The following is a 23491-nucleotide window of genomic DNA, read 5'->3' on the forward strand; positions in this document are numbered from 1 at the left end:
ACTGTTACTATGTGAATAGCTTGGTGATAACCTGGTACATTCACTCCTGCAGCATCTGTATCACACAGGCAGAGATGACATGCAGATGGAGAAGCTTTGGCCTCACACATAAAAAAACGTCAAATGGAAGTACTGAAAAAGTAGGAACTCTATCTTTCAAAGCTTTAGCTTCCCTTATGGTCCCTCTTGGCCAAATGTAAAGCACGACCTGCACAAAGACAAAGAAAGGAAAAGGGGCGAGAAGAGAGGAAGGAAAGAAACAAGAAGCAGCACTGCAGCTGGAGTGAGACCGATATGAAAAGGAGGTGGTTAGGAGCAGGGAAAACACACAGGCAATGAAAGTGCCCAAGAAAGTAACTTCTGGAGCTGGGAGTACAGAAAGATGCAAGATGAAATTAGTGCCCGCAGCAAACCTGCCTGCTGAACTCTATGCAGAAATAGGTTGCTTTTCCCAAACTCATTCTGTGACTACTATAGCATTAAATACCCCCAAGTTTCTACCAAGAAAAAGGTTCTTCTTGTCCTTGTGTAAATGTGATCCAGCAAACTTAACCCAACAGTGAACTCCACTGGTAAAAAGCAGGTGGAAGTTCAGAAAGCATTGCACTCTTTTGTAACAATGGCAGCTGATGGAAAACAGGACTGAAAGATTGAGTTAATCCAAGCAAAAGGGTCACTGATACAACCAAGGACTGCTTTAAAGCTGCAGCTGGTAAATAAGAGACACATACAATTGGGAAACAGTATTACAAGTGCAGGAAATAATTAAGTAACAACAAAAATTAGTCAACCATGTATAATCACATGCTCTAGGAGACTTACAGACACTAAGAAACAGATAATACTTCGTCCATACACATTCTCTCAGAGGTTGCTCTCCTTAAGACCTTCGCCTTAGCTTCTCACTGCCTCCCTTCCACTGATATTATTTCCCATAATCAGTCCCCAGTGATATGCAATCTTTTATTTGGAGGAAGTGGGGAAAAAACAACTACAAGCTAGGGCACAATTAATGGAAGGTTGACAAGGTTAGCGAAGGCTGAAGTGGAGCATGTACCTAAGTCAGGATCAAAGAGAGCTGCACCTGTATTCTTGTATTTTATAGAACTAAAAAAGGCAATGATTCCAAGTGCAGTTATCCAAGACACCTGATATCATCCGTGGCTGAACAATTTATTATAAATCTGATCCATGCCCAAAGACATTGTGGATGCCCCATCCCTGGAGGCATTCAAGGCCAGGCTGGATGTGGCTCTGGGCAGCCCAGTCTGGTAGCTGTCAACCCTACACATAGCAGAGGGGTTGAAACTGGATGATCATTATGGTCCTTTTCAACCCAGGCCATTCTATGATTCTATGATTTATGCCTCAAAGAAAGGTTTCACTAGGTACAACTCACTTTCTTTAACATCTTAGCAGCATCCAGACCATACTCAAACAGCAAAAGCTCTTCAACTCTGGTCTATAAAGCTCAAAGAACGACACTTTCCTGTGACTGAACTGCTCAGAGGAAAGAGACTGAAATAACTCCACAAAGAACAAATAAATAAATAAATAAATAAAGCTATAGGACAAAAATAGCAAGGAATTCTAGCAGCACACAGGGCTGTACTACCAGAAGTGTAGGTAGGAGGTCAAGGGAAGAGATCAGTTCCCTTTACAGGTGGCCATTAGGCACCCGCAGATCACAGCTGATATGCATGCACAAGTTGAGGGCAGGACACCAGTTACAGGGGGTCAAAGAACAGCCCATGGTTGCCAGGGTAAGAGGCAGCAGTGCAGGACAATTTTTGATCTGCTTGAGGAAATGGTAGTTTGTCCATCAAGCACAGGGGTCAGATCTCAGATTGGCCCTACTCTGGGCAGGACGCTGGACCAGCCAACCTCTCACATCCCTCTACAGTCGAATGCTTCCATCCAACATGCCGGCCACAGCCCAGTTCTTGGGCACAAAACTGAGCCCCTTCACCTTTTGAATCATGTTCTCTAAGACTTTAATCACACACAGCTCTTTTCTGAGCTCAGTTTCAAGGACTGGAAATGAAAGTACAGGAAATTAAAAAGCAGATTAAAGATTTCAGCTTCTTTGTTTAATCAAGAGAATTTTAAAATCAAAAGAAATCACAAAGCACCAGCTTCAACCTTTGAACTCATCTTTCCGTGAGCAAGATATTTACGCTTTTCTATAAGAGTGTTCAAGAAGCTTTTAGCTGTTGTACTAAACCAACATCCCTTCTTTCTCCACAGAGCCACAGACAAGTTAGGCATCTGTGATCTTTAAGCTATTCCTCATCAATATTCATTTCTCCTTTGAGAACTTCTTACCTTGCTGTCTCTAACTTAATAAAACTAATATACAACATTCCAGTCAAGTTGAAGGTTTTCTCATTAAGAACTTTTTCCACAATTCAAAGTTCAATATATTGTTTTCTTTACTGAATCATAGAATCATTACGGTTGGAGAAGACCTCTAAGACCACCTAGTCCAATCATGAGCTCATCCCCACCATGGCCACCGACCACAGCCCTCAGTGCCACATCTCCATAGCTCCTGAACACATCCAAGGATGCTGAACCCACCACCTCTCTGGGCAGTCTATGCCAATGCCTTCTTTCATTTATACTATAAACCCTCCCACGTAGGCACTCTTAAATCTAGATGTTCACTGTAACTGGATTTGAAGTACTCTAAATACATTTTGCTTGTTTGTTATTTTGCTTTTACCAGTCTGACTTTTTACTATCACTGTTTTTCTTGCTCAAAACTGAAGAGGAAAAAATGTGACCAGACCACAAATAACACAAAATGCAATTAACTCATGCAATTAACAGCATGAGTTCTCTGCCTAAGCAGCCTCACCACTGGGTTGTGTTTGTCCTCATATACAGTAAATTTTAAAAGCTAGGAAAAAATAAAAAGGCAAAGCTAAGACAAGCATTGTTTGAGCTTATTCACAAAGCTTTTGAATTCGCTGCCTGCCTCAAAATGTCACACTCCTAATATCTCAGACTTGTGCTTTACTCCTCCAAGAATTCCTACTACTGTCACGTTGACAGGTCTGAGTTGAGAGTAAGCAGGTGCTAGAAGCAGCACGTCAAACTTACCACTTTCTGAGACCTATACAACAAGGTCTGAACCACATGCAGATTTAACATAATAAATGTCATCTTTATGAAAAACTATATATATATATATATATATATATATATATATATAGTTTTTTAAAAGGTTCCTCCAAATTCAACTTGGAATTTAATATGAATATCAGTGCTCACTCGATGTGCTGCACACTGTGACAGCTAGCACCTTATTTTCATCAATAATCATTTTATGGATCTTCTAAAATCACATGCATAACTACTTTCAAAGGAGTCACAGAATCATAGAAGCAACAAGGTTGGAAAAGACCTAAAAGATCATCCAGTCCAACCATTCACCTATTACCAATAGCTCCCACTAAACCATGTCCCTCAACACAACATCCAAGCACTCCTTGAACACCCCCAGGGTCAGTGACTCCACCACCTCCCCAGGCAGTCCATTCCAGTGCCTGACCACCTTTTCTGAGAAGTAATATTTCCTAATGTCCAGCCTGAATCTCCCCTGCCGTAGCTTGAAACCAGTGGTTTCAAAAGGTAAATATGGAATTCAATGTTTCAAAAGTGCAAAGCACACAGTTTATGCTGTACCAACTTGTCACGGTAAAGTCTGAAAATATTACAGTTGTCATGAGGGGAAAAAAAAAAAATTAAAAAGAAATTAAAAAGAATAGAAAGAGTTAACTCTGACCTGAATTTCTGAGCCTAAACTAAGAAGCTAACATAATAGTTTGTAATGGGTCCCCAGACAGGATTTGTGGTCTGCAAAAACAGGAAGAATTCCCTCCCCACCTTCCTCCCCCCACACTGTAAAGCACACCACTTCATAACCTGCAGATTTAAATCAAGCACACAAATCACAGCTTTCCCCGAAAAGAAAAAGGTCAACGTGAAGAGGGCTTTCTCTGCTCCACAGCAGCTTGACACCAAAAACCAATCAACGATAGATGTGGAGTTGTGATTGCATCCCTGTAATAACACAAGAAGTGCTGATTATGTTTAGGGTATCGTTAATCTCTCACACCCACTGATTTCCTACTGGCAGCTGGAGGCCAGCAGTGAAATCCTGGTGCAAAAGTTCACTCAGAATCAGCAGGAACAGATAAGCTTTCAAAATAATGCAGAAAATTAAGAAAACAGACCTAAGCAATAAGTTTTCCAAAAAGAAAACCATTACTTTTGGAGCTCAGTAAATACCAGTGGCAAGTCCTTCACACAAATAGCACCTTCAGGCACAAAACTTCCCATCAAAAGATACAGTTTGAGGACCCACAACCCACCATGTTTTAAAGGACTCTCTATTTCCAAGTTTGGGATGGTTTGAAGTTGGAAACGAACACTTCTGAGTTGAAGAACTGCTCAAAACTGCAATTCAGCAACTGCTGAGCACATTATATATTAAGAAAAATGGTTATTTTATTCTTCGCAATACTCAGAATTTGTTGTTCTTAAAAGGAAAAGCAAACACAACGTGTTCTATGATTTGAACACATGCCAAAGAAAGGGTATGAGAAAACTAGAGAGGGACAGAAGCCAAAATGAAAATATATCTACAGTAATACATTCCAGTTAAATTAGTACCAATAATTCTTACTGAGTTTTCAGCTAGTGTAACACAAGATAACATCGACGGCTTGATTTTTGAACTGTTTTCTACTCTAATTTTATACAGATTTTCTTTCATCGTTCCTCTCCTCCTCTCCTGGCTTCCTCATGGCATCTATGGACCCAGAGACAAAGCAAAGGCAGAGCTAAGGGAGAGTGAGAGCTCTTAAGCTAAGGGTGACTTAACCTCACAAGATTTCATGAGGAGATAAAAATCAGATTCCAAAGTGCTTACTGCTTTCATAAAAAGATTGACCAGTAGATAACAGAAGAATAACAAGTTGTTCAAATCTCAGGAGAAGAAATGAAGGATTTCCGGCAATTTTTTAAATCGTTAACATTCTTGGTATAAGAAGGTCTATCTCCCATTAAATAAGGCCCCAGATAACAATTTCTTTGGGCTGTTGATCATACCAGAATTATTTTTAATTGGCTCAGTTGATATAGAAGAAAACACTGGGTTTGCTCCTAGAACCAGCACAGCTACGCCAGCATGACTGCTCTGCAGAACCCAGGACTCATACTTTGTTCTAGTTTGCTATACACCATTACTGTGTCACAGCAAAGGTGTAGATGCCTTCAGCTGAGCCATTTGCCTCGCCCCCAGCCCCCATCATCATTCCCCTAGGCTCATCTCTAGCTTTTCACCACCACATCAGCTAACACCGTAGCTAGCTCAGCTAGGCAGCATCTGAAGCTTACTCTACATTAGCAGAATATCTATTATTCCCCTCTGGGTTCTGCATGTTACACACAAGCGTTCAGACACAGAAGATGTATTAAGTGTTTGTTTAAGTCAAGGAAGTCCAAGTGAGTGCCTCCTGCATGCGAGCAAGGAGCAGACAGAACCAAGCAATTAATCCACTGCCTGTGTTGTTTGAATTCAGCTTAGACTTGCAGAACAGTTTGATGTTCAATAGTAGTCTCAATGTTACCGTTTTTTCTACAGGCATTTCAACAGCACTTTAACATTTGGGTGCTGGAGGGGGAGTCTTTTTGTGTGTGCTTGTGCATGATGAAAAAACAATAGGAAATTCTACTAACACTCAGACAACCACATAAGTTTTAATTGTTCAGGTTTTTTAATTTTCACTTCATAGGCTGAAAAGTGAGGTTTATGAAAAGTAGTCCTTAGAATAATGGAGAGGGAAACACCCAAGTTATTATCTCAAGTCTCACCTAGAGCAGCACAGACTGTGTTGGCTGCACACGGCCACCTGGGATCCATCAGTCCATAACCCTGCCTTAGTACTGCCTTCTGTCCATCCAAGCTAGCCTCATGTGAGCTTGACAGACATAATCCAGAGCTCAAAAGCACTGCCTGTGCTGTCTTACAGCATAATCGATGAAGAAGCCTCACTTTTGTTGTTGCAGCCAACCCAGTGAGTCCTCCTGAAATACAGGGAACTGCAGAAGTGTTCAAATAAAAATACAAATGCCTCGAAGGATGGTGCATCCACAGCTACTTTGTGCAACCTGTTCCAGTGCCTCACCACCCCATCCATGTGCTTTAGCTTATGGTTAACCCTGCAGAGATCGGGCAGTTGGGCTAGATGATCTCAGAAGGTCCCTTCCAATAGAACTATCCTACTCTAACACATTGTTCAGAGTTGTAGTGGTGCCTCCACTTGGAGGAGATGCTCAAAACCCAACTGGACACAGTTGTGCAGCTGACCCTGCCAGAGCAGGTTTGCATTTAGAACCTCAAAGGGTCCCTTCCAACCCCAGCAATGCTATGACTCACTGACAGCAAGTTACAGAAACGTATCATAATTAAACTACATCAGATAAGATGCTTGTTCTTATACATACTACCTGATATATCAGTTATCTATCAATCTTATTATTTGTCATTCTCCAATATAGACCCTGAATGTATACGCTTTCCCTTTACCTTCTTATTTCTTCACCCTAATAACTGAACATGAATAACCACAAATCACAACTTCTTCAGCATGATCCTCAGCATGATTCAGATTTGAAAGGAGAATTCCACAAAACCCATTTTTAAAAAGTATCAGTTTCTATATATATTTATTTAAAACATAGACTTTATTACTACCCTGCCACATTCTTCCCTTGCAATTTATTTAAGTTAATGGCACTTGTGGCAAAGCAGAAGCCCCAGTGAGTGACAGCATGACATCAGGTCATCATGCACCGAACTCTAAAAGCACTACATGGTTCTTCTAGAAATGCTTCCATTCTTTTTCTAAGCAACATGTTTTCAAGAACACCACTATACCTACAGAGGCATTCTCTATTAACATGAACTGTTGCACTATATCATCTTTTACATACAGATAGAATCATAGAATCCTTAGGGTTGGAAGGGACCTTCAAAGGTCATCCCATCCAACTCCTGCAATGAGTCCAGTACATAGAACTTGATGAAAAAACACTCAAAGTTCTCTACTAAAGCTTGCTGCCAATAGTAGCCCAGAGCAAGATTTTACAACCAAATTACAAAAGCCTTAAATCTCAGGTTTTATAACACCATCAGTGACACAGGCTTACCCATAGCGACGAGACAGGCGCCACTGTAATGTTAACAGCCCGTACATAAACATTTGTTGGCCAGTGGGGTGGTGGGGGCAATCCCAGAGAGGTCCCTTTGGAGCCACCCCACAGCTTACAGGGGAATGCAGTTGCAGTTTCTCTGTCTTAATTGCTTACCAAAGGCAGAAAAAAAAGTTAACCGGGCAGTAAGATAATTAGTTTCATTAAAACCATAACTGTACCCCTTCTTATAGGTTCACTTGTAACTCTTAAAACTCTTTAAGAAATTGTTTTTTTTTTAAACAAGAGTTTAAGCAAACTGAAAGTAAAGATTTAGCTATGAGTAAAATAGAACTTGGAGCATTAGCAGGTTTATGAAAGACCTGGGGGAGCATCACTCTTTTCTTTGCAAATAATTAAACACAGACACCTGAAGTAATGGTGCTCACTGAACAGCCAGACTCCTTTGTTTCAGGAATGTGAAAGGCACAGCCCATCTGGTCGCACTTCCAGCAATACACAGGCTGTGGCCAAGCCACACAGCACATTTCAGCAGCTTCATTCACAACAACTTTAACGAGAAGGCTCAGTTACTTCCTCACCTCCTGGCAGCCCCACTACCCCACAGCACAGCAGTGTGGAATCACTCAGTCTGAGCTGCTCCCACTTCAGCTGGGAGCTCCAGGCTTCCTGATAGTGTTTAACAGACATTAATAAGCTCAGAATTATGAACAGAAGCCAAAAGGCATAAGTAAAATAGTCACTGTTCAAAGTTAGAAACCAACAGAAGTGCTTCTTATAGAGAGATTGAAACAGCTTCAGTGGCAGTAAATGAGGAGTGCACTTTAAAATGAATCTGTACAGAGACTAATAAGATAAGGGTGATGATTACCAGAGGAGGCTGAAATCAAATGAACACACCTGAGTCATCTCTGCTTCTGGAGAGACACTAACATGAACACCGTATATAGTAGTAACACGATACGACTGCCACCAATAACTTAATGGCAAGAAGATCCAACCCTGTGCACTTCTCAGAACATGAAGCACACACCAGCTATGCATCTAAGAGTTGGCTGATGTTACTTTCCAAACTCGGTGTTGCTCAGTAAGGATGCATCCTTCTATTCTAAGCAGGCACTCTTGCGCTGCTTGGGAACACAAGAAAGAGGCAGAAATTCTTAGTTACTTCCATAGCAATGGTTAGATATGAGGAGGAAGTTTTTCACACAGTGGTGACTGGAACAGGTTGCCCAAGGAGGCTGTGGATGCCCCATACCTGGAGGCATTCAAGGCCAGGCTGGATGTGCTCTGAGCAGCCTGGTCTGCTGGTTGGTGACCCTGCACATAGCAGGGAGTTGAAACTGGATGATCACTGCGGTCCTTTTCAACCCAGGCCATTCTGTGATACTATGAAAACTTAAGTTACTCATTACAAAGGCACAAACTATCACCAAACTAGTTATGCAGCCCCTTAGAAATAAACAGACCCCTTCAGGTTTATGCCAAATGGAGTTGCTTTCTGCAGAACTGCCTGCCCAATCCTTTTTCCCATTATCTTGCAAGACTGGCACACAGGTACAGAAACATTCAAGAATCCGATTTACAAGCACGTTGTTCCCAAGTTCGGGACTAACAGGGCTGCTGTGCAAGCAAATGCCAGTGAGGCACTTAAAATAGGGTCTCCACTTGGGAAGAGATTAAGTGATTTAATCTGATGGCATTGCGAGCTGTAATTTAAAGGGGTAGAGATACATTTATGAACCAAAATCAAGACTTCTCCATGCACTTTGTTGAAAGCTACTCCACAGACGACTAAAAATTTCAACATATCTCCTTGTCCAAAGCTACCTTCCTAAAACACCACAGAAGTCCATTAAATTTCAGTTCTGCCTTTAACTGAAGCTACCAAGCAAATAGTTCTCAAATCAAAGTCGTGTCTCACTGGGTCTGTCAGCAGCCGCAGTTCACACATTGTACAGAGTCGCACACCAAATATTTCAGCATTTTTAACTAATTAAGTTTCCCAGTTAATTTACAATCTGTTTTTGTCATTAATAACAGGGACTGCTCGTATTCAAGCTCCCTTCACAACAGCAGGTATATTTCCACCACACTAAGAGCACCTTCCTGCCCAACAACATGATCACCTTATTTCCTACAGAACTACATCTGAATATCTTTCATTTCCCAAAATGTAGTTATTCAGCAAAAAATACAACACATTTTCTAAATGTTATTAATGCTGGAGGAATACAAATGTAGTACCAGGGGATCCCAGAACCAGATGCAATAATCCAGATGTAGCCTCAACAAGACAGAGCAGTGGGGGAGGATCACCTCCTCAACCTGCTGGCCATGCTGATTTTAAGGAGCCCTGGCATACCATACCCATACACGTTGTATCTACTTCCATCGCTTACATACATCCCTATCTCAACTCTTATTTCTTCCAAACCTCAGAAGTGAAATAGGTGCTTGCTAACACATAAAAGTTTTCTTGCTTTGCGGCTAAGGCTTTTAAAAACTGCCATTTGTTATGATATTTGCTTACAGACTCTCTTTCTACACTTCAGAAGTTCTTAGTTTGCAAGATTATAAAAACCCCATATAATTTGGGCTTACCAGTAGTCACAGCTCTTAGCTCAAGAATATTCTGAAAGCTACAGGAAACTCATAAATGGGAAGAAATGAGGCTGTTCATCCACCTAATCTTGCCTAGAAATAGTAGAAGTCTGACACATGAAGCACTCGCATTGTAACAGGTCTGTAGGAAAAGTTTAAGTGACCCCGATTAAAGGGGAAAAATGCATTTGCTTGCATTGTAAAATGAAATACTGATGGCAACACAGTTCCAGAGTCTGAGTAAATACAAGAAGACACACCAGAAGGTATCTTTGAGGAAGTAACTGCAGTAAGAGGTAAACCAAACAGCTAAAAAGGAAGTTTCTTTTTAAGAAGTTCAATTATTTCCAAAATAAATAATACAGACATAATTTTGTGATCCTTTTTCTTTGTAGTTAATTTCAATAATATGGTTTAGAAGTACCATCACCTTTCCAGAACTACTTACATATGAAGGAACATTCTTCAAGGAATGAGTGGATGTTGTGTTGAGGGACATGTTTTAGTGGGAGCTATTGGTAATAGGTGAACAGTTGGACTGGATGATCTTTCAGGTCTTTTCCAACCTTGATGATTCTATGATTCTTCAGTTTCCAAAAAGCAATAGGTAGTGTGTTATTTTCAGAGGAGAGAACTCAGACAATCTTCCTTCAAAATTCAGGTTGGGTACTGCTTAACTCCTTTACTGAAGTTCAGAGATAGGGCCTGACAGATAGGTGACAACACGTATGTGCATTTACAGCTATTTTGAAACAGAAGTACATAGAAGATTCAGACAATCATAGACATCAGAAGTGTGTTCACATCATCTCCAGGACTAAAACCTCTTTTTCTTTTAAAGAATAATTTTTTCTACTATGCTTTTGTCACCACCTCTACTTCTGATAAAGGGCACACAATCCAGATGATCAAAACACAGAACCATAGAATGGCTTGGGTTGGAAGGGTCCTCAAGGATCATGAAGGTACAACCCCCTATCACGGGCAGGGTTGCCAACCACCATATCTAATACTAGACCAGGCTGACCAGGGCCCCATCCAAACAGGCTTGAACACCTCCAGGGACACGGCATTTATATCATTTTATTTAATTTATTAAATTAAGCATTGTAATTTTCTTTATTGTGCAAACTACCAATGGAAGTTGCATTTCGAAACATTCAACCTTCCTAACCCAGATTTCACCTGCCATTTCTCACAGCCACATGACAAATGGCAGCTTCCAGCTATCCTTGGATCACTCCAAGCTTTCCTCCCCTAACTCCATGCTCTTCCTAATGAATTTCATGTTGATAGCTGAACTGAGACATCATTTCATAAGCAAAAACCTCTGTTCTCTTTATCATTACATTGCTTTCAGCTCGGATTACTTCATCTCTCTGAGACATTCAGTTTTTCTCCCCCATATCATTTCTTTTAATATGAAGAAGTAATAGCATAAAGAAATATATAAGAAGCAGATCTTAGGTCAAAAGATTTTTTCACTATAGCCTCCCATACTGAGGCTGCAAAGGACACTAGTTCAAATGGAGAACACTTCAGGATTTGAAGGGAAAAAAGAAACTGAGTTGTCAAATGTCCAAAACAAGAAATAGTATTGTATAATACAGAAAATCCATTAACATAAACTGTACCTGCTTTTCCTTTCGATGAGAATAGCCATATAAGAAGCTGGTAAAGCAGCACCAAAGCCAGGAGACCAAAAGTAGAATTTTCCAAGTAGTTTCCTGAAAATTTAATTTGTACACATGTTACATGCAAAGCAACCACAGTATTGATGTACCTTTATTTAAAATAAATTGTATTTTCCATTAATCAGTGCTTACAGATAATGACAAACCATTCTTACAGTTGAATAGTTCTTCTCAGGAGGGTTCCCAGAGAGGATTGTTAACATTTGACGCATAAAACTTCATGAGCGTAACCATTTCAGTTAAAGGATTAACTTAAGGAAAGCAATACTTTCCAAGAGATGCTTCTGAAAAGCTGCAGACACTGATTCCAACCTGACAGCTGCTCCTTTCTCTGCTATTTGTTTACATGCATCTCCTCAGGAAGATGTGCCTTGTGGAATGTGGGAATGCAATCCAGTGAGACAGAAATCAAATCAAATTGTTCTACTATACAACGTGCTCTGAAAATAGACAGACAGACTGGTGCTAAAAACAGTAAATCACTCACTTATGGTAAGTTAAGCAATCAATTACAGCTGGAACCAAGAGGGAAATCCCAGATCTACTAAGGCCAGTGAGAAAGCTCTCACTTTTTGCAACCAGATCTGGGTTTCACTCAGTTTCTTCCAAGAGCTGAAAAAAAGAGTTCTTCAAATACAGACATCATCTAGGAAGATATAAAATTGGTTGCTGAGAGAATAGGAGGACCAAAGTGCTTGCCAGTGACAGTGGCCTCTACCACACTTAATCTGCATCATATACCTGTGCCTTCCAACTGACTTGGGCTGACTACAGAAGCAAGCAGAAGTCAGCTAGTACTGAAATTTGATAAGGAATACACATCAGTTACACTGTGGCTGCTCAGCTGATAAGCACTATTATTTGAGGAAAATAACAGTGGGGTCTTCCCTTCTAAAAATAAAGCAAAATACAAATGTGATTTACTTATATGAAATTTCATATTGATAGAAAGAACTAAGATTATTTACCACTTCCACCTGGATTAGATCACTTTCACTCTTTCAGAAGGCATGATCAGCCTCATTTCATACTTCTGCTGCTAAAATAACATGAGCAGTGAGCAATGCCAGCTTACATTCAGAAGAGAAAAGAAGCCAGTGTATCACCAGCAAGTGATGTAATGTCAATTATACACACTATTCATTCCCACGGTTGAAAAAGGATGATTTCTCGGGATGACAATGCCAAATGCTGCAGTAGCTAAAGTTCATTATTAGGACTCTCTTGGAAAGCAATGACTGTATGAAGTTTCAGAGCAGCCATCTGAAACGTCCTAGTAAGTATGAACACATCCTACCAGGCACATCTGTTAAGTAACAGAACAAATGCCTTTTCTGTGGGAAAGAAACAGGAACTTTCTCTGCCTGCATGGATTAGAATCAGTCCACTAATGCGACATGTTTTCAAGGCCAGGCTGGATGTGGCTCTGGGCAGCCTGGTCTGGTGGTTGGTGACCCAGCACATAGCAGGGGGGCTGAAACTGGTTGATTATTCACTTAGCGATGCCTTCTAGAATGAGAACACCTACCCAGAGTCCAAGTCACTGCTGAAGCTGAACTTGGATTGTTATGAAATTTCACTCATTAATGAAAAGGAGAGAATATTCAACAATTACTGAAATAACTCAAATTGCATTTTCTTATCTAAAATATTACATCCTAAGATGTATTTGCAGTTGTTTTGATTTTGATCATTTTCCTCAGTGGAAAACAAGGAAATACTACAACAGCATCAAAACCACACATTAGCACAAGCCAAACCTGCCACTGATAATTACATTTCATATTTAGGTCTTTCAATTACTACTGGGAGAATAAAAGGTATTTTCTACAGAATACAGCATAAGATGGTGACTGAAGAATCACTGAGGCTTCTGTATATGTATGAAAATATGAAGCAGTTGCTTTATCCAGGAGACCCCAATATGCCTACCAACACATCACCCAGGTGTTACAAAATAAGGAAGCACGCAACTCTTTATCAGAGCAAGAATTGTGCAGGTAAATGAGTTAACATGTCCAGCTACAAACCCTTTAACCTGCTGCTCTACTCTAGAATTCCAGAAGTCAACTATATGGGGACTGATGGAGAACTCTGTTTCTTTGTCACTACCGCTCCTGCTTTCTAGAAACTCCCCTAGTCAGGAGTATGAAGTCTGCAGGAAATACTGCATCAACTCAGAGCTGTGGGCAGCTCAGATGTTCACAAAACAAATACCTCCTGACAGGGACTTGAACTTCCCGGATAAGACAAAGAAAAGACATAACAAACCTTGTAACTAAAAAAGACACAAAAATGATACACATCCCATTTCATCTCTTACCATTATGCAGAATCAGACCTAAAGGATCTGGGTCTCTAAAGCCTTTTTATGAAAGGTCATAGCTTGACTTTAGAAACACTCAGACCACAGTTAAACAATGTACCTATGGTGTTCTGCCATCTCTTTGATGGATTCAAACATACAGAAGAACCAAATGGCATTCTGGGCTGGAAAATGAGATAATTATTTTCCCTCTGAAGGGCTACAGCAGGAAGTTAAACATTTCCCACATCATACAGTGATTAACTCAAGGAATCATGAGTTCAAACAAATATTTAAATAAAACAACCACCTCACACGAAGTAGTAACAAAAAAGCAATGAAGTTTCACGTGCACCAACCCAGCCTGTCATCCTCCCATTTGATTAGAGAAGGAAGCTTACATGGCTTAAGCTGCAAGACAACTTAATTCTAAGCAAAATCCAAGTAATGAACTTATCAACATTATAAGCTCAGTAGTTGTTCTTCATAAAGGTATACAACATATAGTTTTTAAAAATATCACATATTTAATAGTGCTCGTTGGTTTGTTCCCAGTTTCTCGCTTCTCAACACTTGTTTTCTTGATCATATACAACTTGTTCAGCTGACTTGTTCACAGCGCCTATCCCTGATGAGTCCCAAGCATCTCCTTGATTAATCTAGTCCCCAGTTTAAATCCCATCAGTGCGTGAACAGGATAGAACTGCTCTCTTCCTCCCAGTCGATTACTTTGCACTTTCCTCAATCAAGCTCCATAAGCCTTTTTCCCCTAAAAATCAAGAGATTTTTCTGAAATGGCTGACTGTAAGTTTGGGATTTTCTTATCATAATGAATCGCACATAATCTCACGCTATCTTATTTTTTCCAGATTCTGTAGGTATATACAGAACAAGTAACATAGCAAAAACATTACTGGCAACACCTCCCAATTAGGAAAACTGATTATTTATCCCCTTTCCTCTCTTGCCCCCCCTCCACACACACACTTTAACTACATGTTAATGATTTATTAATTCCTAGAAGACAGGAAAGTATTCCCCTTTAGCAATCCTAGAAAGTAATCTTGTCAATTTCAATTCCAGTTGCAATTCATATATGTCAAACAGGTCACCAAATATACACTTGCTCTTCATAGAGCAGCATTTAAATTGGAAAGCATAATTTTTCTGATAATCCTGTGACCCACTATTTGAAATGTCTATTTACATTCAAACCATTCTAGGAAAGAAAAATCACATTTCCTTAGATAACCCTTACAATCTACCTGCACCCATGTATTTGGAATTGGTAACAAATGGGAAAGGAAACCATGTGAATATATTGCCTTATTTACTGTGCATATTGTGCACTAAAACCAGAAAGCACAGCTACTGCTTGTCTGACTCCTACCCATATGTGTTGTTTCTTTAAAACGACAAGTTATTCTATAAGCTAAGACGTTACATTCAATGGCTTTCCTATTACATTTAATTTTTTAGGACAGTATACCAACCTTAGAATGCAAAAGCAAGCAATATACAAGGTCCCATTTGCTGTCAGAAAGGAAGTTGATTGCAAGATCTCAGGTAGCAGTTTGTGCAAATAATAGTCAAGTTTTCGTTTCCTGAGAATAGCTGCAATCTGAGGGAGGAGGGAAGAAAAAAAGGGAGGACAAACTTTAATTCAATTATGTTCTTTCTTGCACATTGTAAAGAAAAAAGTAAAATGAGATATGCCCATTTACGTAGTAAATCAAATCTCCTTAAATTTGCTGGTTTTATGAACGATACCGCAAAGATTTCCTTTGAACTTGTTCCAGATATTACAGTATTTATACCAGGAAATACACCACATAAGCCTAAGTGGAAACTATGGGAGACGTTTTACTACCTTGTTACCGTTGGCCATAATAGTCAGAAAGGTTGTGTGCCAAATAGTAGAACTTTAAGATGTAATAAACTCACAGAGATTTGTCTTACAGGCAGTTGGACTATGTGGTAACAAAGGTCAGAATACCGCTAAGCAACCCAGACATGGGGCCTAAAGTGATGATGCATTTCTAAAGGTTTTCTACTCCAACCAAATAACTCCAAGTGCTCCAATTTTTCACCGTTTGTTAAAAGAACACGTTCTTGATAAATTTTATAGAAATGCTATGGATAAACATTACGTTACGTACACATGAAGTAGGAAACAGGTTGGATCTGAAAAGTGAGCGCTCTGCTTGGTCAGTTGAATTTATGTTATGAAGAACTGTTTGCTAAAGGCAAAGATGTTTTAGAGACAGAGATAGTTCTGCTAGAACTAACCATAAGAGAGCTCTGCCAAAACAAGTGCCCAAAACAAAGCCTGAGCTAAGGATTAAGGAGAAACATATGCACGAACAGACTTCTGAAAATAGATTAAAGCACCACTTCATCACATGTCAAGACTGTTTAAGCCATAATGGATTAGGCAACAATGCAATCCAGATAATCGTTTTGTTGCAGCAAAGTCTTAATGCAGACTAAACAGCAGATTACTTGTTGCCACCTCCTCAGCTATTTCCAGTCTACTGTACAAAGGTTGTGAACATTTGGAACAGAAGAATTTTTTTCTTTTTAAAGGGCACAACCTTCGAGCTGAAGCATACAGTCTTGTTTCCTCCAAACGAGCATGTTATACTTCTGTATATCCTGTTGTGTTTCTTTTAAATATATAAAAAAGAAAATATCGGTATGTTATAAAGCAATGTCAAATCAAAAGCTTATTATAAAGTTATTCTGTAGCTTCTCCAATAAGTTTTATACTAGTTTTCCACTTTCCCTTCTCTTCACTACTCAACTCCTACATGAAAGGCAGAAGAGAACCAGGAAAAACAACACAAAGGCCAGGCTGAGGAAACACCTCTCTTTTCCCCCACCATCAATGGTGCAATTACATGGAACAAACACCAATGATGCTTCCAGACACCACCTTATACTCCCTTCCAGCTCTCCACAGTTACAAAAAGTACTCTTACAGTTGAAATAGGCAAGAGAGAATCGGAAACCTGTCAGCCCATGGCATTTCCTGATTCCCACTGGGATAAACTCCATTCAGGCGAATTGGGAGGTCACTGTGATGAAGGCCAAATGCTTCGCTGAAGGCTTAGCACCAGACATTAACAACAGATACCAGCATGGAACAAAAGGGCTATTAGGAAGCCCAGTAGCTACCTCCTTGGCAAGCTTCAATGCCCATGAAGAGAGTGCTAACAGATGGAGCAGAAGGCCAGGTTGGATGGGGCCTCGGCAGCCTGAGTAAAAGGAGCAGATGAATCCTCAGACTCCTTGACTTGGGTACCTAAGGGAAGTCTGCTTTGTAACCTTAGCACAGGCAGATTAAGTTTGGGATGTTACTCACTGTAACAATAAAGAACTGCAATTCTGAGTCAACTGACTGTTCTAAACAGTTCATTACCACATATCCAAGAGTGGCCAAAACAGCTCCATGCCTCCTGATGCTCTTCTTTCCTCTCCATAATTTCTCAGCTCCATTCTTCTCTTTTTGAGACAGAGCAGCAGAAAAATTCTTCCGCGCTTACAAACCACTACAGATTTCCAGCATTAGTAAGAAAGCATGGCATGCCCGCAACATGAGTGGAGCAAAGCAGTATTATAATGCCATGAGTGTTTGCCACTGCACAAAACCCAGACACCATATTCCTTCCCTTTGCTTTCACACTGCTTGTGCTGCCTCACCTCTCCTCCTAACCCTGAGATCTACCTGCAATCCAAGACATGGGAGAATGCACCCTTCATACCACTACGAGATCATGATTTCATGGAACTAAAAAGATAACAAGATAACCCTTTGCAGTACAATGTGATCTTTCCTCTCCTTTTTTTCTTCTGAGAAATATCACAAGGAGTGTGGAACAGTTTCACAGATGCTAACAAATAATGCTGACTGTGCTGCTTTCTGACTAGCGGGCACAAGGCAGCTTGTGCTTCTCATTTGCCTACGTGCTACATATCATCCGTTTAAAAACAAGTGACAAAGCTGTAAAATCAAAGTATTACCCAGCATACATATCTAAGGAGGAGACTAGAAAGGGAACAGAAGACCTAAAAAAATCAATGCTCACTATATAGCTGATGTTCTATCCAGCTCTACCATATAAACCAATGTGGATGTCATTAACATGAAGCACCAGTTAGGTAATAGCACTTCCTCAAAGAGATCTGCTCTCTGTAGATAAAGAATACACAGCTCCAGAGGGGGACACACAGCTCAGCACTCTCAGCTTCTAAAGTAGCCCACCAGTAAATCTCACTTGTCTCAATGCCCTACAAGAAACACTCTTCTAGATGCTCAAACAACCAAGAGCAAAAAGGAATTTAAAACAAGTCATGCACTGTCTCAGGGAAGATGTTCAGGGCTTTCACGACTTTGCAGCTTCCCTCTTTGCATCCATATATTATGGGTCTTGATCTCCTTACAGATCAACACAGTCCACAGAAAACACAGATATTTCCAGATTCAAAACAGGAAACATATGGGGATCTGGGCAAAACTTCGATCCCAGCACTTCAGTTCTCAGACAGCTAAACTTGTGCATTCACAGTAAGACAAGTAACACCCACACAGTGGTAAGAAGTCAGAGTGATGAAATACACCCTAATTTCTGTCGTGTGCCACTTCTGCCCTACAGCCACGTGCTGAAAGAAGGCTGGGACAGAACCAGACCTGTCAGACTGACTTCCAGGGAAAACATTTCTGGTTCCAAATAAGACAATTAGTTTAATACTGTGCACATCATCAGGTGAAGCCTCCTGAATAAGTTGAGTCACCATCCCTGGATGTGTTTAAAAACCACTTGGATGTGATACTCAGGGATATGATTTAGAGTTAGGGTAGTGTGGTTACGTTGTGGTTGGACTTGATGATCTGTAAGGTGTTTTCCAACCTGAGCAATTCTATGATTCTATGAACTACAGATGGCACTGGCTTGACTCAATGCAAGTGATGACCAACATACACACGCTGACAGATTCTGTGGCAGGCTAAAAAACACAGAACTTGCACCAGCTCTGCTGTGTGAATACAGCATTATTCGTTCATCTCCTTCAAGCCACCACTTCTTAAGTTTGTACAAACTTTATGTTTAAGAATGCAAACATCTCCATCAAGCTTTAGTGAACATGGATGCCCCATCCCTCGAGGCAACCAAGACCAGGCTGGATGTGGCTCTGGGCAGCCTGGTCTGGAGGCTGGCAACCCTACACATAGCAGGGGGGTTGAATCTGGATGATCATTGTGGTCCTCTTCATCCCAGGCCATTCTATGATTCTATGAACTTAGCCCAGCATGCAACACTGACTGATAAAAGCTGGGGGAAAAAAGCATAATCATTTCTGCTTTATTCTTTCACAAGTGCCACTAAAATTGAGCACATTATAACAAACTTAAGTTTGTTATCTAGATAGCCCAAGCTATCTAGAGTGCTTGGGCAAATGTAAAATGCAAATTTAGACACTACCAATAATGCTGTGCTGTGTGGTTTATATGATATATACTCAGCAAGTCACTAACAAGCTATGGAAACCCTCACAACACAAGTTATGGGAATGGACCCTTAGAGACGATCCAGCCCAACTGCTCGATCTCTTCAGGGCTATAACTGTATTATCGAGAGCACTGTGCTATGTTTCTTGAGCACTGATATCAACCACGTCTCCAGCAACCCTGTTCCATTGCCTGCTCACCCTTATCATAAAGACATTTTTCTTAATGCCCAGACTGAGTCTCCCCAATGCAGCTCTGTGCCATCCCATAATCAGGTCCCCTGAGCAGGGCCTGGCACCTCCCTGCTTCCCCTCCTTAGGGACTTCTGGAGAAAACTGAAAGCAAAGCAATCCTCAGCATTTAAACCAGCTAAGAAAATGCCTCATGCCACACAAGTGATTCTCAGACTGATGTCAGATTTATTTCAAAGCTATATTTTAATACATTAATTAATACACATACGCTTAATGTTCCGCATTCTTGCAATTCTGAATGAATTTTCTAAGGACTTTACTCTCTTGCCTTAAAAATTATTTTTAAGCACTCTGGAATGACTTAATCACAAAATGCCCTCAGGTAACTTTAATGTTTCGAAAGACACTGTTGTCTACACCAGCAATTTGTTCCCAGTGACTCCTCTAATACGTTCAGATCTCGTGCTCCCCAATTAGCTGGTACCACCCTGATTTCACTGATAAAAGAAATATGGAAGTGAAGCTTTATAATCTCATAAGTCAGCTCCTGCAATACAGCAAGGAAGACTGTGTTCCCCTGCTCTGCCCTCCAACTTCCTTCCTCTGTGCCTTGAGAGATGTTGAGCATTAGGGATGTGGGTTGTTTTGTTGTGTTTAGTTTTGGTACGTTTTCAACTTTGCATATCATTCACTCAAGTAAAAAATAATAGAAACAAACAGGAGCATTCAGGTACTCTCTGATTACCTTCAGTTCTGGCATCACTCTCAAGCCACAGAGAACAGATATACACCTGCTTGACAGAAGCCCCTTTGCCAGGTTTGCTGGTTCCCAGTGCCTGCGCTGAGCTCATTGCTCTGTCAACTCTCTCCATCACTGCAGTGCAGACTCCAGGCCATCCTTGCACTTTTAAGCATCAACACCTCAGTGAAATTCCCCCACTGATTCTTTTGAAATGTTTGGACTTTTCCCCACTGAAACAAGCATCTCACCAGACAATTGTTTTGGTCTATTTTACTTTTATTCAGGAATGTTACTAGACTGTCCTAAAAGCTGCCTGAACAGACCAAAATGATTGCAGACTGGAATGTAGATGTTGCTACCAGGCTCCTTCTTTAGGAACATTCAAACTAATTTTAGTCATAATTAAAGTGGCTTCCAGAAGAACCTGAAAGCAAGAACGCACCGACCTGCAGGTCTCTCAGAACACAGTACAGAGCTGAGATGATCAGATAACCCAGCACGTGATTATAGCATCAGGTCATGCCATAAACAAATCCCATTCCTTGATGGGCCCCATCCCAATATGCAGAAGCATGTTACAGGGTAGTGCTAACAGCCTTCTGAAGCACCCCACCCTGTCTCCAAATAACTAACCATACACAGCACAAACAACACAGATATCTGTGCCTATGTGGACTGATAAAGCAGCATCTGTTTGGTGCTTGGTGCTCCAGGCTTGGCTCAGGATGAATCCAAACAGGTCTCCCTATGAAGAAGCGAGGCTGGAGAGAGGCAGTGCTGGCAGGCACCAGCTGCCCTTGGGCTGGGCTCTGGCCATATCCCATAGGGTGTCGGTACAGCCAGGAAAATTACATATCAAGTTGTAAAAGGAAGGAGGGAGCCTGGCTTAAATTAAGCAGGGACAGATGGCCAGGTCAGGAGAATGACAAGGGGAAGGACACAAACAACTCCGCCATCCCACAGGCAAGAAGTCAGATGAATTATCTCCATTGCAAAGTAACAATCAAACCATTTTTATCTTATGAAAGGAAACGTTACTATCACATCTAGTTACATCACCTCATATTATTGATTAAGCATTTCCATCTACTGGAATATGAACCACAAAACAAAACATGAAAAACCTTCAGCCCTTCAGGAAACAGAGGACTTTGCCCTGACACGTGTAATGAATGGCAGGCTTCCCACATGAAATCAATGGGAACCAAAGGCAGCAGATGCCAAGACAGCTGAGACCTGATAATGCAGCCACTCACAGCTGGACCCTTCATCCCTTTCCCCACCAACTTGTGACGAAGGTCTTCAGCAAAATTTTCTTCAAAGATCAAGACTGAGAGTTTGAAACAAGTCTACATCCATAGGTGGCTGCTTTGTTGATTGTTTTGCTTGTTTTTTAAGATAGGAGTTCAGCATTTTTTATCCTTTCATCCAGGAGCCTCAATAAATGCTGTAACTAATGACAACAAAGCTTAACAGGCCGCCCAGGGAGGTTGTGGATGCCCCATCCTTGGAGGTGTTCAAGGCCAGGTAGGATGGGGCCCTGGGCAACCTGATCTAGTAAATGTGGAAGTTTGGTGGCCCTGCCAGGCAGGAGGTTGGAACTTCATGATCCTTAAGGTCCCTTCCAACCCAGGTCATTCTGTGATTCAGAACCTTCCTGGTGAGTTATGAATCAATGAACGTCCAGTACCTGTTACATCTGACTCTTCTGGAGTTACTAAGTTTCTCTTCTGTTGCACAGCATGGCAGTAACGGCCTCAGGTTGCACCAGAGGAGATTCAGGTTGGATATTAAGAAAAAATATCTGCTCAGAAAGAGCATGGAGGTATCGGAGCAGTCTGCCCAGGGAGGTGGTGGAGATGATATCACTGAAAGAGTTCACATAATGTGGAGATGTAGCACTGAGGGACATGGTTAGTAGGCACGGGGGGGATGGGTCCATGGTTGGACTATACAGTCATAGTAGTTTTTTCCAACCTTAATGATTCAGTAGTTCAAAATAAGTAATGAAGAGAAACATCACATCCTGGCCTGCTAATCAGGATAGCTCACAGAAGATGCAGAAGAAGCTATGTAAGACCTGGAACTAAATATCTATTGGTTGAATTTGGAGCTGTTCATCCACGCTGGATGTGGCCCTGGGCAGCCTGATCTGGTGGTTTGTGACCCTGCCCATGGCGGGAGGGTTGAAACTAGATGATCTTTGTGGTCCTTTTCAATCCAGAACATTCTATGATTCTATGTTCCACAAAAAGCAAGCCTCCCAGAAGAGCTACACAAAGGAACACTTCACTTGTGAAATGCAAGCAATCTTAATTACAGCCACTTTATATCCAAAACATTAGTGAGACTGCACACACACTGCAATTTCTGAATTCTTCAGGTTATTACCTTCTTAGCCTCTCATCCTGTCTGCATACAGCTGCTTGACTCAAGTGGTCTCTAATCCTAAAACCTCAATGGTTATTTTCATGATGTTTCAGAGGGTTAGTGGCTGAAAAAAATAAAATTAATTTAACTCTGATTGCGTAAGAAGATGTCAGAATATCACCTATCATCTCAGGACTTGATAACTTACACTTTTTGCATGAAAGACATACTGCTCCAGAGGAATCCACAGCTCACATCAACTCACCATGGTGTTTTAAAATGACCTTTATATCCAAACATGGCTCCATTTGAGCTAAAGTGCAGACACACATGAGAAGCAGTTGGACGTGGCTGACATTTTTCAAGAAGGTATTTCAGGCTGCTCTGGCATTCAGGTATCTCTGGATCTAAAAGGTTTTAAAAGTTACATGGGTGCTTCCAAGCAAACAAAGCCACCAGCCAGATGTATATCTCCACCTAAATGCCACAATACCGCACCCGGTATGAATGCCAGGAAGATCCTTTCTCCTAAAGGATACATAGATTCATAGAGATTTTGGAAAGGGTCCAGAGGAGGGCCACAAAGATGATCAGGGGGCTGGAGCACCTCCCTGATGAGGACAGGCTGAGGGAGTTGTGCTTGTTCAGCCTAGAGAAGAGAAGGTTGCGGGGTGACCTCATTGCCGCCTGAAGGGAACTTACTCCCAGGAGGGGAGTAAACACTTCGAAAGGGCTGACAATAGCAGGACACGGGGAAATGGTTTTAAGTTAAAAGAGGGAAGATCTAGGTTGGATGTTAGGGGGAAGTTCTTTACTAGGAGAGTGGTTAGGCCCTGGAACAGGCTGCCC

The 23491-nt window shown here is 41.0% G+C and overlaps 1 protein-coding gene across 4 annotated transcripts in view; it reads right to left on the reverse strand.

Moving 5' to 3' along the window:
• The window catches only part of TMEM135 (transmembrane protein 135), a 147786-nt gene that overhangs the window by 121198 nt on the left and 3097 nt on the right, over positions 1-23491 (reverse strand). For 2 of the 4 annotated variants that reach the window (XM_015852397.2, XM_015852396.2), the window contains exons 2-3: positions 15321-15448; positions 11463-11555 (exon numbers count right to left, since the gene is read on the reverse strand). In XM_015852397.2, the coding sequence (XP_015707883.1) occupies positions 11463-11555; positions 15321-15448 (221 nt within the window). The remainder of the gene's footprint in view (positions 1-11462; positions 11556-15320; positions 15449-23491) is intronic. The other 2 variants (XM_032442230.1, XM_015852398.2) reach the window with 1 other exon arrangement.

The sequence above is a fragment of the Coturnix japonica genome, chromosome 1 (assembly GCF_001577835.2).
Source record: "Coturnix japonica isolate 7356 chromosome 1, Coturnix japonica 2.1, whole genome shotgun sequence".
NCBI classification, from domain to species: domain Eukaryota; kingdom Metazoa; phylum Chordata; class Aves; order Galliformes; family Phasianidae; genus Coturnix; species Coturnix japonica.